The sequence below is a fragment of the Sinohyriopsis cumingii genome, chromosome 14 (genome assembly GCF_028554795.1).
Source record: "Sinohyriopsis cumingii isolate HCF-2022 chromosome 14, ASM2855479v2, whole genome shotgun sequence".
Classification (NCBI taxonomy): domain Eukaryota; kingdom Metazoa; phylum Mollusca; class Bivalvia; order Unionida; family Unionidae; genus Sinohyriopsis; species Sinohyriopsis cumingii.
Genome location: NC_142974.1, coordinates 44,651,739 through 44,666,495, shown reverse-complemented (window position 1 = coordinate 44,666,495; position 14,757 = coordinate 44,651,739). Strand labels below are relative to the sequence as shown.

At 35.5% G+C, this 14,757-nt stretch overlaps 1 protein-coding gene across 1 annotated transcript; it reads left to right on the top strand.

The window, feature by feature from the left end:
- The first annotated feature begins 6,074 nt into the window (after positions 1-6,074).
- Positions 6,075-12,351, top strand: LOC149783676 (perforin-like protein 1). Its single transcript, XM_089931918.1, has 5 exons — positions 6,075-6,392; positions 7,648-7,853; positions 8,505-8,620; positions 9,121-9,209; positions 10,360-12,351. The coding sequence occupies exons 2-5, from the start codon at positions 7,707-7,709 to the stop codon at positions 11,976-11,978; spliced, it is 1,971 nt and encodes a 656-aa protein (XP_089788044.1). The 5' UTR covers positions 6,075-6,392; positions 7,648-7,706; the 3' UTR covers positions 11,979-12,351.
- Positions 12,352-14,757: the final 2,406 nt, after the last annotated feature.

Genomic DNA, 14,757 nt, shown 5'->3' with positions numbered 1-14,757 from the left:
GTAACATAAATTCTTAGCATATATGATACAGATTATTTAAGACATATATATTCACATATTCACACAATTTGCATCAGAAGTAACGCATGGAATTCTCAGGATACAAGATTCCTTTTACATCTAAACAAGGAAATTGAAACAAATTCATATCATTGAAATACAGGATGACATTCTTAGAATGCATGAGTCATAAAACATTCAAAACAAATAAATGTCGCAATTAACTTCTGAAGGCAATAAAAAATGTAGTATGAATTTAAAACAATAAATACAGCAAATAATAACACACTTATATTAATGAACATATCATGGTGATTAAGACAAAACTTGTGCTTTCTGATACTCGCTCTCTTTTCTATGAAGTCCAATATATCTTTCCGTATCTCTCACTTCCATACACCCCTTCCTTGGACAAAATTTTAAGGAGAAAAAATACTTGCTATTTTTCCTCAGAGTCCTTCTTCCCCTTCCACAGAGAACTTGGACTGCCAAAACGTTCGGGATAGAATACTTTAAACATTGAATTTCATCTGGGAAGTACAACTACTATTGTAACTTAGCCAATCAGGAGTAACTTCATTTAACCGCCAAAAATTTAACACGCCAGTCGAAGCTAAAATAATTTTCTCTACTCCACCTTTGTTAAGACCTATTATTGAAAAACTAATTTTACGGCACTCATTTCAAACTGGCACGAACATTGGCTCAGAATTATTTAAAGGTTTGACATTTCCCGCTACTTAACTCAGTATTAACATCGTCTAATCTTTATCTCTAACCGTTATCTGAGCAGTTCCTAATACAAAATCAATCATACCCATAAATAAGAGTGTCACGTCCTTTGCAGGCAGCGATTTATTGCCAGCCTAGCCGATACGTCAATGTTTGTTGTTACGTGTCACGCTGATCACAACAAGATTCACTTCATGTATAGCACAATAATCGTCTTCCAAAATTCACACCGCTGCAATGTACTCTCCCAACCTCATCTCATACTGCATTGGCTTAAAAATAAGATGTACTGTCTCCCACTTATTTCCTAATATATTGACTTTCCTGCCAGATATCCTTTACCACATTCATCCCATACTGTATTGGCCTATCTTCATAAAAGTACCTTGCTACACTAATCTCCTACCAAGATGGCCTATCTGTAACATTTACTGTGCCACACTCATCTCATAATGTAATGGCTTTTCCGCAAGAATTCGTGTATTACAATCATCTCATACTGTATTAACATGTATACAGAATTTCCTGAGTGATATTGTATGGGTTTGTCTGCAAAGTGTACTGTGTCACTCTCATCTTAAACTGAAGTGGCTTATTTAAATGTTTTGCTGTGACACGCATATCTCATACCGTATTGGCGTATCTCTAGGCTGCCCTGTGCCACACATATCTAAACATTTATCAGCTTGTCAGGATCTTCTGTCCATCACTAATCTTTTGTTGCGCTGGCTTGTTTTTTAAGATGAACTTGGCTTTAAACGCTAATACTGTATTGGTTAACCTGTATCTTGTACTGTCCTACACTCATTTCATGCTGCATTGGCTTGTCTTTAAGACGTCCTGTGCAGCACTCATATCTTGTTTTATTGGCTTATCCGTAAAATGCTACTATGCCACACTAATGCTATATTGGCTTACCTATAAAATATTCCTCGCCACATTCATTTAGTAAAGTATTGACCTATCTGTAATATATACTGTGAAATGTAACGTGACGCATTCATATCGTTCTGTACTGGTTTGCTTGCAAGATACCCTGTGTCACTATCATCTCATACTGTATTTGCTGGTCAGTACGATTTAATGTGCTACACTCGTCTCAATCTGTATTAATCTGACTGCGAGATGTCGTGTGCCACACTCAGCTAATACTATATTTGCTTATCTGTAATATGTTCTATGCCACATTTATCTCATGTTGTCTTGGTTTGTCTGTAAGATGTATTATAAGATTATTGTGTTACAGTCATCTCATACTATATTGGCTTGTCATTACGGTAATGCATCTAAGTAAATGTTTAAAAACAAGTAAGCAGCTTCTAACCCCAGTTAACAACCTGCATGACAAAGGAACTTATATGCATAGATTTTATCTGCAATACCTAAATTATATGATATAATCTTTTGTTAAATCTTGATAACGCAAAAACCTTACCTTTAAATGTCTACATGATTTTTGTCTAATTCGCACGGTTGTAAACTTCGTAAATGGTTATATTTTTAACTGTACTGCAACCAGATTCAAGAAAGGCATATTCAAAGACATAACGTGCATGTCAATAAGTTGTTGCGCTTGCTGGTATACTTGGTATATACATGACTAAATGAATATCTCTGTTACTGTTGATAACTTAATGTAAGACTCTTGTAGTGTGTTATATATGCGTCAGAGTTAGCAAGACATCCCATCCATACATGAATTAACCTCTAATTCTTACGTTGTTGAACTTTAGCTGTGTATATATCCTCCTCTGCACTTTCAACCTGGGTTCATTGTTTATCTAAGAATTACAGATGTAACACTTAAATACACTTGAGAAATTGACACTTACATAGAGCGATAGGTATTTAAACAACAGTTTTATAAAGTCATATTGAATTTCGATAGGATGCCGGTATGTCCGAAGCAGACGTCCATCACATTTAAAGAGTACTGCAGTTAAAAAAAGCTTCGGAATAACAGAGACCATCATTGAAGTTCATATTGTTCCATTTGTCTGATGCAAGTATCTGAAATAACTGCATGTGTATATTTGTGTACAGGGGATGTATGGGAGCTTGTGGAGAAAATTGGTTTTCGGACTTAGATTAATTATTAAACTATAAAAAAAATTACCAAAACAGGCCTCATTGTATGACTGATTAGTCTTCATTTTACTTTTTTAGTGCATGGAAGAGTTTTATGGTAAACACCTAATTATAGAACAGAACACAACTGATGAGTTCTCAGATCCTAATATGCTGTAGGAATAGTTATATTCATGTTGAGCCACATTTACATTTGGTTGCATAATTAAGAGTTTATTGAAGGTTAAATTATACCACATTAAATATAGTAATACTCAGGTTCGTCTCAGATGATACGCTTCTAATCAAACAGTATAAATGTTGGGATACACTATTAGCAACATTCTACCTTACCAGTGGTATGTTGAACGTGCCTTTAAGGAAAGTATTTTTTATATCCAATGTTCAAGCGTTTCCTTTGTATTATGCTAAAGATGCATCGTGTGTCATAATATGCTGTCAACAAAGCACAATATGTGTGTGTGTGTGTCTGTGTGTCTGTCTGTCTGTGTCTGTGTGTGTGTGTGACATGGATCTTTAACGTAGCTGTAAAAAACATTACTCATATCGCTACGATGTCTGCAGTGTGACAGATTATAGTGATATCTAGTACTGGGGTATCATGCCACAGACAAGTAGCATGATATCTCACCCAGTCACATTATCCTGACACCAGGCCGACCAGTCCTAGCACTAACCTCTTAATGCTGAGCGCCAAGCGAGGTAGCTGTTAGTACCATTTTTGTAAGTCTTTGGTATGACTCGGCCAGGGATCCAACCCACGACCTCCCGCATCCGAGGCGGACGCTCTAACCACTAGGCCACCCGACGGGTCCAAAGCACAATAAGCAAGCATGAAAATCATGTCCTAACTACAGAGAACATATTTGTCGACAGTTTGCCATGGTGAATAATAATGATGCGCATAGCTAAGAATGAGTTATCCTATTCCTTGCTAACAATAAAGAACGTGCATGGCGAACAAATTTTCTATTTATTTTTTGTTTGCCGCTACTTGTGTGATGTCTGAAAAAAGAGAACCCTTAATAATAAATATAATTAAAGATCGGTGGACCCGTAGTTTACGTGTACAGACTGTCGGAATCTTTCATGTTTTGGGTAGCTTTGCCTTTTCGTCTTAATTCATATTTTAATCGCGATCGTTTGTTTTTCGAAAATGTCTTAAACATAGGTCTCTCAATAATTAAGGTTAAAACTATTCATATTTACACTGGTAACTTCCTACATGAATATCACAAACGAGTATGATGTTTATTCAGTATTCTAGTTTAGAACACCTGTGAAAATATGACGTGATATCATGGAATTAAATTTAATGAAAATAAAGTATGTTGATAATTCCAAGAATCAACGACAACTTTTGATATTTGCCTAGAAAACAGACATGGCCTTTACCTGACATTTTTAAACGCATGCTACTTCCAAATTAATAAGACAATATGCGCAGTGTATCGGTTCCACAAACCTTGTCAGAATCAGCCATATAGTATCATGTCCCACCCAGTCAATATCCTTATACCAGGCCGATCAGTCTTAACACTAACCTCATAGTGCTGAGCCCCAAGAAAGTGAGATGTTTGTACCAATTTTATAAGACTTTGTTTTGATTTGGCCGGGATAGGAACCCTCGACCTCCCATCCGAGTCGAAGGCTCTGATATATTGTATAGAATCTAGTAATCATTCTTATTATGTTACGTGTTTAGGCTCGAATAAACAGTAACACAAGAAACAGTGAAAACAGCAAGCTTTAAAAATATAATAATTTATTTCCCTGGACAAATACTGTAAAAATGAAAACATATGGACTTACGGTTTTAAGAATCAAATCTAAAAATAATCCAAGAATTATCCACGAATAATATTTTAGAAGTCCTAATAATAAAATGTTGTAATGATTTTAAGTTCGAAAAGATGGAAGGCGATGACGTATAATGTAACCTGTAATGTGTTGAAGTTTTCATTTCCTTGCAGAAACACGATAATTAATCCACCGGTTTCGGAAATCAAAATAAACATTTTAAGAAATGTCCTTGTTCAAGAATTCTATATGAATACAATATCTCCAGAGAAACGAAATAATCTTTTAGAGTCCAAATAATCTGAAGAAAAATTAACATAGAACTCAAAAACTCGAAACTAGTCACGAAAGAAGAAAACAACTTGACACCAAGTGTTTAAAAAACTCTGAGATCTCTCTGAACATCATTATTAATATTAAGTATTTCGCAATTTTGGAAATGCCTAATTGCGAAATAAAGGATCACGTGATCATGTAAAAATTAGGTAGCCCCTATATGTCCTTGATAAGAACCAATCTTTTTACTCCGAAAATAAAAGTTGTTAACTTGACCCTCAATCAAGGCCAGAAACTAAGTCAAAAATAGAAACAAGTGTTTCTATTAATAGGTATTTATGGAAAGATTCAGGTCAAACTGAATTTTATGGAAACTATCAAATTCCTTCGAAACAAAATTATATTAAATTGACATGCAAAGAAAATAAAAAGATTCCAAAACCCACAAGCATCCAAATCAAATCAAACACAAATTAAATAAAATATAAATTAAATCAAATATACGTAACAATCTTAAAAACATGTACAGAAACTAGAATTCAGTTCTGTATATTGCACATAATACAGGCCTAATAAATTGGATATAATCTAGTTTTCAGTCCTGGAGTTGCATAGAATCCAGTATTCAGTCCTATACGTTTCATAGAATCTGGTATTCAGGACTAATAAATTGCATATAATCTAGTTTTCAGTCCTGGAGTTGCATAGAATCCAGTATTCAGTCCTATACGTTTCATATAATCTGGTATTCAGGCCTAATAAATTGCAATAAACTAGAATTCAGTTCTGTATATTGCACTAAATCCAGGCATAATAAATTGCATATAATCTAGTTGTCAGTCCTGGAGTTGCATAGAATCTAATACTAGGTCTTAAAATGTTATATAGACTCCGGTATCCACTCCTAATAGGTTGTGTAGAACCTAGCAGTAAGTCGAAATAAGTTATATAGAATACGGTATTCAGTCATAATAATTTGAGTAGAATCTATTATCCAGTCCTAATATAGTGTATAGGTCTAGGGATTCAGTCCCATAAGTTATATAGAATACGGTATTGAGTCCGAGTAAGTTGTATAGAATCTAGTATCCAGTCCTAATAAATTGCATATAATCTAGTATTCAGCCCTAATATGTTGCATAGGATATATGGATTCAGTCCTAATAAATTATATAGAATACGGTATTCGGTCTAATAAGTTTGTATAGAATATAGTATCCAGTCCTAATAAATTATACAGAATCTATTGTTCCGTCCTAATATGTTTAGAATCTGGTGTTAAGTCACGACATAAAGCGTATTGAATCTAGTAATCGGTCCTAATAAAGTGTATATCAAATCTAGTATTCGGTACTAGTCATTCTTAACAATTAATCCAACAATTATGAACTGTTTTAAATCTATTGTATTTTCAACAGATTGCCGAAATGATATCTTTTCTAAACTAAATGAGTGAAGGCAATCATACATGTCTGTTTCATAGCCTACGTGGAAAGGTAAATATTTGTAACTTTTGTAGAATTTGTACACAGACACACGTACACAAACACAGCCACACACACGAGGTTTTTATTAGGAACAAAGTATTGTGATTTAATTCATGAAGACAGAGACAATACACATTTTGAACTTTGGTAAGGAAAGTGATAAGCGTATATTAGGTTTTATCTGTACGTTGGCCCAAAAATGGCAGCATGATCCTGAAAATGTTTTAAATGTATAAATCTAAAGTATCGCCAAAAGAACTTTAATTTAAGGTTGTCTTGTCGGCTTAGTTCACACCATAATTATATGACGTATTTAAAATCAAAGTCGTTGAACCATGTCTAGAGGTGCTTAAGGACATGAACCTGCAGTGGAACACCCCTGCCACTTTTCGAGCATGAGTGCCACCCCCACCCCTAGTACTATGCAGTTCCTGTGGCAATCATGCATAATATTAGGATGATTATTCATCTGAATACATGATTCGAAATCATTGAGCCAACGGCATACAGATATTACACTTACATATAATGTTGTTGAAAAATCTGTAGCAATAGATGTTTTTATGTCAGGGAATTCCTCTGTGTCACAGCTGATGGAGGATGAAGATCTTAGAGCGCAAATTAAGGTCTCAAATGATACCATTCTAAACTATGTATTTTTGATACACATGAGAATCATTCAAACCATCGACGTTTATCATTTTTGTTTATTTATTTATTTATTACTGGTAGTAGTAGCAGTTGAGCGAGCTACAAGGAACCTAACTTTTAAATAGTTCAAGAACTGGATTTGGTGTCCTTGATTGAAGGATGTAGGCCAGTGTTAAATGTTGTAAAGTTGTCGTTTTCTAAATACCTCAGAATTTAGAAATATTTATTGTAACCTTGTAGTGAAGATGAAACAACAGCAGATGGCAAATTCAGGTAAACAAATTTGAATGCATAATGTATGCTTTTGGTGATACTATACGCATCATTTCTCTATTCCCGAAAATGTTTTCGATGATTGAAGCAAATTTTTAAACCATTGAGTCGAGGCCACCGCACTCTAAAACTGAAAGACATTTTATGTTATGACTCTCACTGTTTTCCCTTAGAGGAACCCTCTAAAACTGAAACGCAATCAGCTTATGTGGCCTTTCTAGACCGGGTGGCTTCAAATAGCCTAAAGGAATGGAGAGTACAATAAAACTCTACATAGAAATGCATACAGATTAAATGGAATTCTAATTATCACATTTAATTTGGTTTTGTGAATTTTCAGGATCGGATCACAAATTCACAATATATTCTAAATTTTACACTGAATGAAGACGTGAAACCATGGCAGATTTTGATGGGCAGGCAGAGATAAGCCTTCGTGAAATCTACCAAATGAACAATCAATTACGAGAAGAGAATAGAACACTGAAGACTCGGTTAGACAAAGGACCGCAGTTTGATACTCAGAAAGCAACATACCACAACAAAGTATTCTCTCTCTCCCTATCTCTCTCTCTCTCTCTCTCTTTCTCTCTCTCTCTCTCTCTCTCTCTCTCTGTACATCTCATTAACTATAAACGTAAATGCAGTCTCATACAAATAGTTATAACTCAGTTTTTGCAAATATTCTTTGTCTTATTTTTTTTTGCATTTGTATGATAAAGTTGTTGTTTAACTATTTACTGGTATAACTATTGTAAGTACCTTAAGGACGTGCATAGTATTTATTACTTTTAACATTTCGTGTCAAATCGAGGCGTTTATTGGACAAGACGTGTAGTCAACTGTAAGTTTATTATTATTATTATTATTATTATTATTATTATTTAATTATTATTATTTTGTTCCTTGCTACAGTTATCTACATTGTTCTTAGCTAACAATCAGTTGCAATATTTTCTTATTATTGTCCTTGCATACATACATACATACATACATACATACATACATACATACATACATACATACATGCATGCATGCATGCATGCATACATACATACATACATACATACATACATACATATTTGATAACACGTCAACACTCTACTTACTCTGTGCAGTTTATGGATAAAATGCGCCAGGTACGAAGATAATATATTAATATTTAGGTCCATGTATACCCTTTGTTTCTTCCCATAGTCACTTAAATGGAAAGGTCGCTTGATGAATACTCTCCTCGTCTCCATATTTCTAGTGGTCATATTTGTTGCCATTGCCGTCGTATTTGTTATGTCCCATTTGAAAGACGCCAATGGGTATGTATTGAAACGATGTTCATTAAATAAAACGATATTTTATCGGCAAATGATTCAATTGTCACACATTTAACTTTGCATGCATTATATTCCTTTCAAATAGGAATTCGTTACATTCCTACTGTACAAAGTACTTCATGAAATCGTAATGGGTGTTAGGAGGAGTGTGTTTGCTTATTTATTTTTGTTATTTTCATTTGCTTTTTTGGGGGATATTTTGTATCCATCTATGTCACCTTTTTAACTTTTAAGGAAACGTCTTGCGTAAGTGTCAGTATTAAATAAATCCGTTGAATTGATTGAAAAACAGCTTGACGAGAGATTTGAAACACCTCTATGGCATTTGAGTAAACATACAATTACTGGCGACATACATTTTGGTTTCACAATTATATTAAAGGTAAAAACATGTTCACAAAAGCAGTTGTACTGACAAAAAGCTAATTTTATTATAATAGATGTAATTTGGAAATCTATTCAAATGCATTAATTTTTTACAGGGAAGTTACGGATTTCCAAACGTATCTAAAACACGAATCCTTAGAAGCTGCAATCGACAATTTGCAACAGAAGAAACGTCTTGCAATATGTAAGTATATCCTTGAAAAACATTGACAAACATATCGTTCGTTTTAAATATCACACCTCAATCCGCACGTTACTGCAATCCGATGAAACATCATAATAGATTATCTACATAAGAAATAAAGTAAACTATCTATTTATGAAATGAACTATCGTAGAAGATTGACATTACGACAAACGAGGGTTAGTTGTGCATAAGGACTCATTCTTAAAAATACTGTTGTAACCGTGATCTTATCGGTTGACCTTCAACTTACTGACCCAATATCGGCAAGCATGTACATACATAAAAAATAGATAAATGTGCTACGTGGTGTTTCAAAAATAGTTTCGAAAGATAATCTGTGTAATATTTTGTTTATTTATGTTGTTCATATAAGCATTGACTTTGACCTTCATGTCTCTTACAAAATATAATCAGCTTTAATGGATGCCAAAAGGGAAGTGGATGATAAATCGTACATTTATTTTCAAAGTCAATAATCCTAAAATCAATAGATTTTGGATGGTAGAGTAGGGCTAAAAGCTCAGCAGAGCCTGAACTGTATTAAAAAGAGTTTGTAATGGATTCGAATGAACTGCGAAAGCACAGTCTTTTTGGCAATATGAAATATGTTTAAAAGTACTGTGTGGAAACCAAACAGACTTCTGCCTCCCTTATCGTCCTCCTGCAATTTTATTGGACGCGTAGCAACAAAACACATGATACAGATGGTTTAGCTTTGAAAACTGGTATATGAGAGCATTACAATTTGTACCCGTCTCGATGGTTATTTTGCACTTCCCGACAACACATTTACAAGGAACAGAACTATAAAAGAAGTAAATCTTTCAGGTTGAAACAGTTCATGGACAAATTAAATTTGATAAACAGGTGCCGCCGGCACACACACACACACACACACACACGGGTATATATATATATATATATATATATATATATATATATATATATATATATATATATATATATATATATATACTAACTTTCAAATTGTTGTTCATTTCCCAAATTTACGAACTTGAATTGCAAAGATTATTTATTTGCTTCTGTTTATCAATTCTCTACACGAATAAGGGATTGCGCGATTGCTTCATATTTTTTGGAAAGTTTAAGAAAGGTTTACGATGTATAATTATATGTCCTTTTACAGCGCTTCGAGAAGATGTCAACCTCCAGGAATGTCATGGACCCGATTTAAAGCGATCTTTTCCCGATATGGATTATGCACTACTGGGTTACAACATCCTTAGGGGTTACCCGGTAGCGATCGGGCATGATCCCGGATTTACATACCCAATATTCCGTGCCGACTATAGTAATAACGATCAGACTGCCGATTGTCAGTACAGTGTTCCCAAGGGTCTAGTTCTCATCCCCGATGTTTCCTGTATTACTTCATTCACCTCCAAAGTAGTCCAAACCCAGTATGAACTACATCAATCACTCTCAGCCTCTGCTCACGTAGGAGGCGGTGGCTGGGGAGTCAGCTTCTCTGCGAGTGCTGGATACAAGGAAGCGTCGTCCACTGTGGCCAGTGGACAATGGATCATGATCTACTCCAGTGCAAAATGTAATTATTACTATTGTAAACTTGAGAAGAGTACACCACCGCCTTTCCATCCAGCTTTCTTGAATTGGGTTCACAAACTAAACAGAACAATTTCTAATAGCTATGAAGAAGATAAAGATACATATATGGCATTTTTTGATCATTATGGGACACATTTTGTCGATGAGGCCACATTTGGTGCTTCTTTTACGTATGAACACAAAATGTCGTCATCCAGCTACTCTAAAATGCAAGAAAAAGGAATAAATGTAGCTGTGTCGGCCAGTTACTCTGGCTTGTTCAGCGTCGGTGGAGGATTTAATTTAGGTTTTTCCCAACGAGAACAAGCATCCGTTTTTCAGAGTGAGGTACAAACAAACACTATAACAATTGGTGCCCCTCCGCCAGCCAACGGCGATACAATGGCTTGGGCATCAACGGTGAAGGAAACTCCCGTTCCTACCAAATTGTCATTCACTTCCATAGAGGAACTATTTTGCTCGGAGTATATGGAATATTTGGGTGTCAGATACGATGATATCAAAAAGAGAATACAAAGAAACAAAAAAGAATACTGTAGCTTCCTTCAAAACAAAGGTTTGGTTGACACTTGTCAAGATCTGACGGAGGGATTAATATTGACAGAAACCGCTTTAAGTGGAACAACAATTGTGGAGGAACTTGATCGTTCCCGTTGCATCAAGGCCTGTTTGGAGCGTCATTCTTGTGTGGCAATTAGCTTCTGTAGAGAATGCACAACAAACGACTACAACTATAACTCATGCCAAATGTATGTTGAAACGATTTACATCACTGGAAGGAAGACAAAGCGTATGGAAACTACAATCATAATACCGAAAATAAATAAACAGTTAAAATTCAGTGACACGGCAATTGTTGGAAGAGAACGTATTGCAAATCAAACAATGAATGTGCGAACAAAGAACGTCCAGGATTGTCTGACAAGATGTTTAGACGATGCACACTGTGTGGCCTTTGCGTTCTGCGAATGTCCGAACAAAGCACGAAATTGTGACCTGTACAGTGAGGAAGGGATTAACCAGCTTGAGACAGAAAGGGGAACTGATACATATTTTATATCAAATATGCTGCAATCAGTGTACGACATCTACCCTACCTCAGCAACGCCAACTTCCGGCCCATCCTCTGGCAATATTACATCAAGCGATAAGTTAAGAGCAAGCACAAGGGGAAACTAGACAGTCACTTTTAATTATATCAAGAGATATATACAATATACATAAACCATTACGTACAAATCGATTTCACTTTCAAAGTTGTGATTTTGTATTATAGGATTTTGCACAAATAAAACGGCGACCGCATATACAATGAAATGACATGATGAAACTGTTTAGGTCTAAAACTGCAGTGTAATATGCTTACTTCAATGATTATTGACGTGACAAAAGATACAGCGATTGCCTCTGCATTGCTATTTTGTATGTTGTGTTTGGATACTTCATTTGATTATCCCTCATAATCAGCAGTTATAGTTCTTATTTTTGTATTCAACAATTCTGTATAAGTTGAATGAGATTTTGTAGCCATTAAAATTGTTATGGCCAATAATTAGCCTTCCTCTCCCTCACTACGCGTCACTGCCCAAGTAGAAACATGCATGACAGCCTCTTGTTCGCAATCTGTTACAGTTCCTAAACCCCAATGCCCAAATGTGACCTCACTCACACCATCTTGGCATGCTGATGTTTTTCCACCGGTCCTATAAATATCATTGGCTAAATCTTAGCACGAAAAAGACGGAACGAAGGGCAGTAGTAAAGACTGTTTTGGCCGAGCTGCGAGAAAGATGTTTCCTCTGTTGTTGTAACATACACACATCCATAAACGATGCTCTCCCTCTCTCTCTCTCTCTCTCTCTCTCTCTCTCTCTCTCTCTCTCTCTCTCTCATTAATAAGCCATACTAACTCAGACATGATATAGTTTAGTGTAGAGTGCACCTGAATTCTGATATATCTTTTATATACACCGAGTTTATCTAAAACTAGCACGTCTAGACCCCCAAATTTGTGTTGAGACTCATGAATGATTTGTCGGTATACCCAAATCTGTGCAGATGCTGATGGACGATTTGTGGGTATGATAGCACCCATTGATAAAATCGAGGATCCGTTTGCTGACAAACCTGTCCGTAACATCGGTATACAATTTAGCTGCTTTCCGATATATTTGGCGACCCTTGAGAAAATGGCCGTTGGGTTTGGCCTCACTCGTCTGGCCTAAGACAATATTTAATCCTCGCATATTTTACATGTATGCATTAAACAGTACGCCAATTTTTACCATAACTGAATGACCTCAATTGCTTTATACGACACACTTACCCACCTTAGTTCAATATATGTAAGGTTTCAACATAGACTAACCGGCACTATTTTGTGTATTACTAATGTAAATAAACTAACGTAGAGGACGTAACCAAATAGCTTCTGGATGACCCAGAGAGCAGGGATATAGAGAGTATATATTGCTGGTTACTCTTTTCCATACAATTTCATAAAGTTTCAGGATGATTAGCCTTAAGTAAATTTACCAAGTAAATGGCAGGCAGCAGCAGAGGCGGCGAAAAGACCGACTTTGGAAGCGTCCAAAAACCGAAATAAGCCTTCTTAAAAAAAGGATTAATAACCTTAAAAATCAAAATATCTAACTACAGAGGCTCCTCTCTCAAAGAGTCCCTAGAGTCCCTAGGTTAGTTCATGTTATTTCTCCAACTGAAAACTTGCGATGGCGATTATATTGCAAAAAATGAACCAACTTGAGGTCATTGCCCCCTCTGCTGCTATAATTAAATCATTATGTTATAATACAATGGTATATCCGGAATCTCATACTGCAAGGATAGCTCGAGAACGATTAGAAGCAATCAAAAAATTTCTTCCTGTTAGAGATTCATTCAGAAAAAAACTTACAAGCGCAGCAGGAAGCACAAGTTGAGTACGAAGAGGACACTATAAAACTATTTAAACCCGTCACTGCAGCTACTAAGAAAGCTGCAGCGGCTGTTGAAAAAAAAAACTATATGGGGAGATATTGAGGAGGAAGATGAGAAGAGAAAAAAGGGTATTTTTCCAGTATTAGAACAAACTGCAGCTCAGACTGAAAAAATAGCAAGAAGAACCAAGAAAACAAAAAAGATTTTACGAGACCTTCCAACTGACATAGCTGCAGCTCAACCTCCACCTGTCGATGAAGAAATACTTGAAAATTTTGGAAAACTTCGTACTGAAGTCGCCGACGTGAGAAAAGAACTTGCATCTGAACCCAAACCAGTAGAAGAAAACTTAGAATTGATTGCAAGATTTAGGGAAGGTTTTGTTGAAGATATTAGAAATACTACAAGAGAAAAATTACCCGAAATAATACTATTTGGTATATTTAATAAATCTTATATTTTAAAACCCCGTCATGAGAAAGTAAGTGATGATAATCTTATTAAATGGATATATCGCGTATATAGAAACAAAAAACAAGCCAGAGATTCAGAATATAAAAATTTTTATAAAGAAGTAAAAAGACTTTATAGAGAGAGAATAAAACAACTAGAACAAGAGCAACTCTCCCAGCAGGAACCTTCATATTAACTTCCTCCACCTCTGCAACAAATAGAACAACAACAATCTTCTTCACCGCAGCAAAGGTTGATGTCGGAACTTGAGAGGTCTGAGAAGCTACTAGAAAAGTAAAAAAAAAATCACCTTAAGACTATTTAAGAAAACAACAGAAGAAAGAGAACGGATGTTGGCAGGGGAGGATGATGATGATCCTCCAACGCTGTAGAAAGTGGTTTTCTGATTACATCAGGAGAAAATAATTTTGTTTGTCCTGATAATATTTTCAATGACGTGTGAAGTTCTCATAGGGGGAAAACGTGCCGGAAATAACTCACCAGAAATAACCAATGAAGCAGCTGATATTTGTCGGCGATTATTTCAAGGTGGTATCATGGATATTGG

Bases quoted from the DNA above. Each gene is read 5' to 3' on its own strand.
- LOC149783676 (XM_089931918.1), top strand. From the start codon at position 7,707: ATGGCAGATTTTGATGGGCAGGCAGAGATAAGCCTTCGTGAAATCTAC. The intron at 7,854-8,504 runs GTATTCTCTCTC...TTCTTCCCATAG, and splicing joins AAGCAACATACCACAACAAA to TCACTTAAATGGAAAGGTCG. The intron at 9,210-10,359 runs GTAAGTATATCC...GTCCTTTTACAG, and splicing joins GAAGAAACGTCTTGCAATAT to CGCTTCGAGAAGATGTCAAC.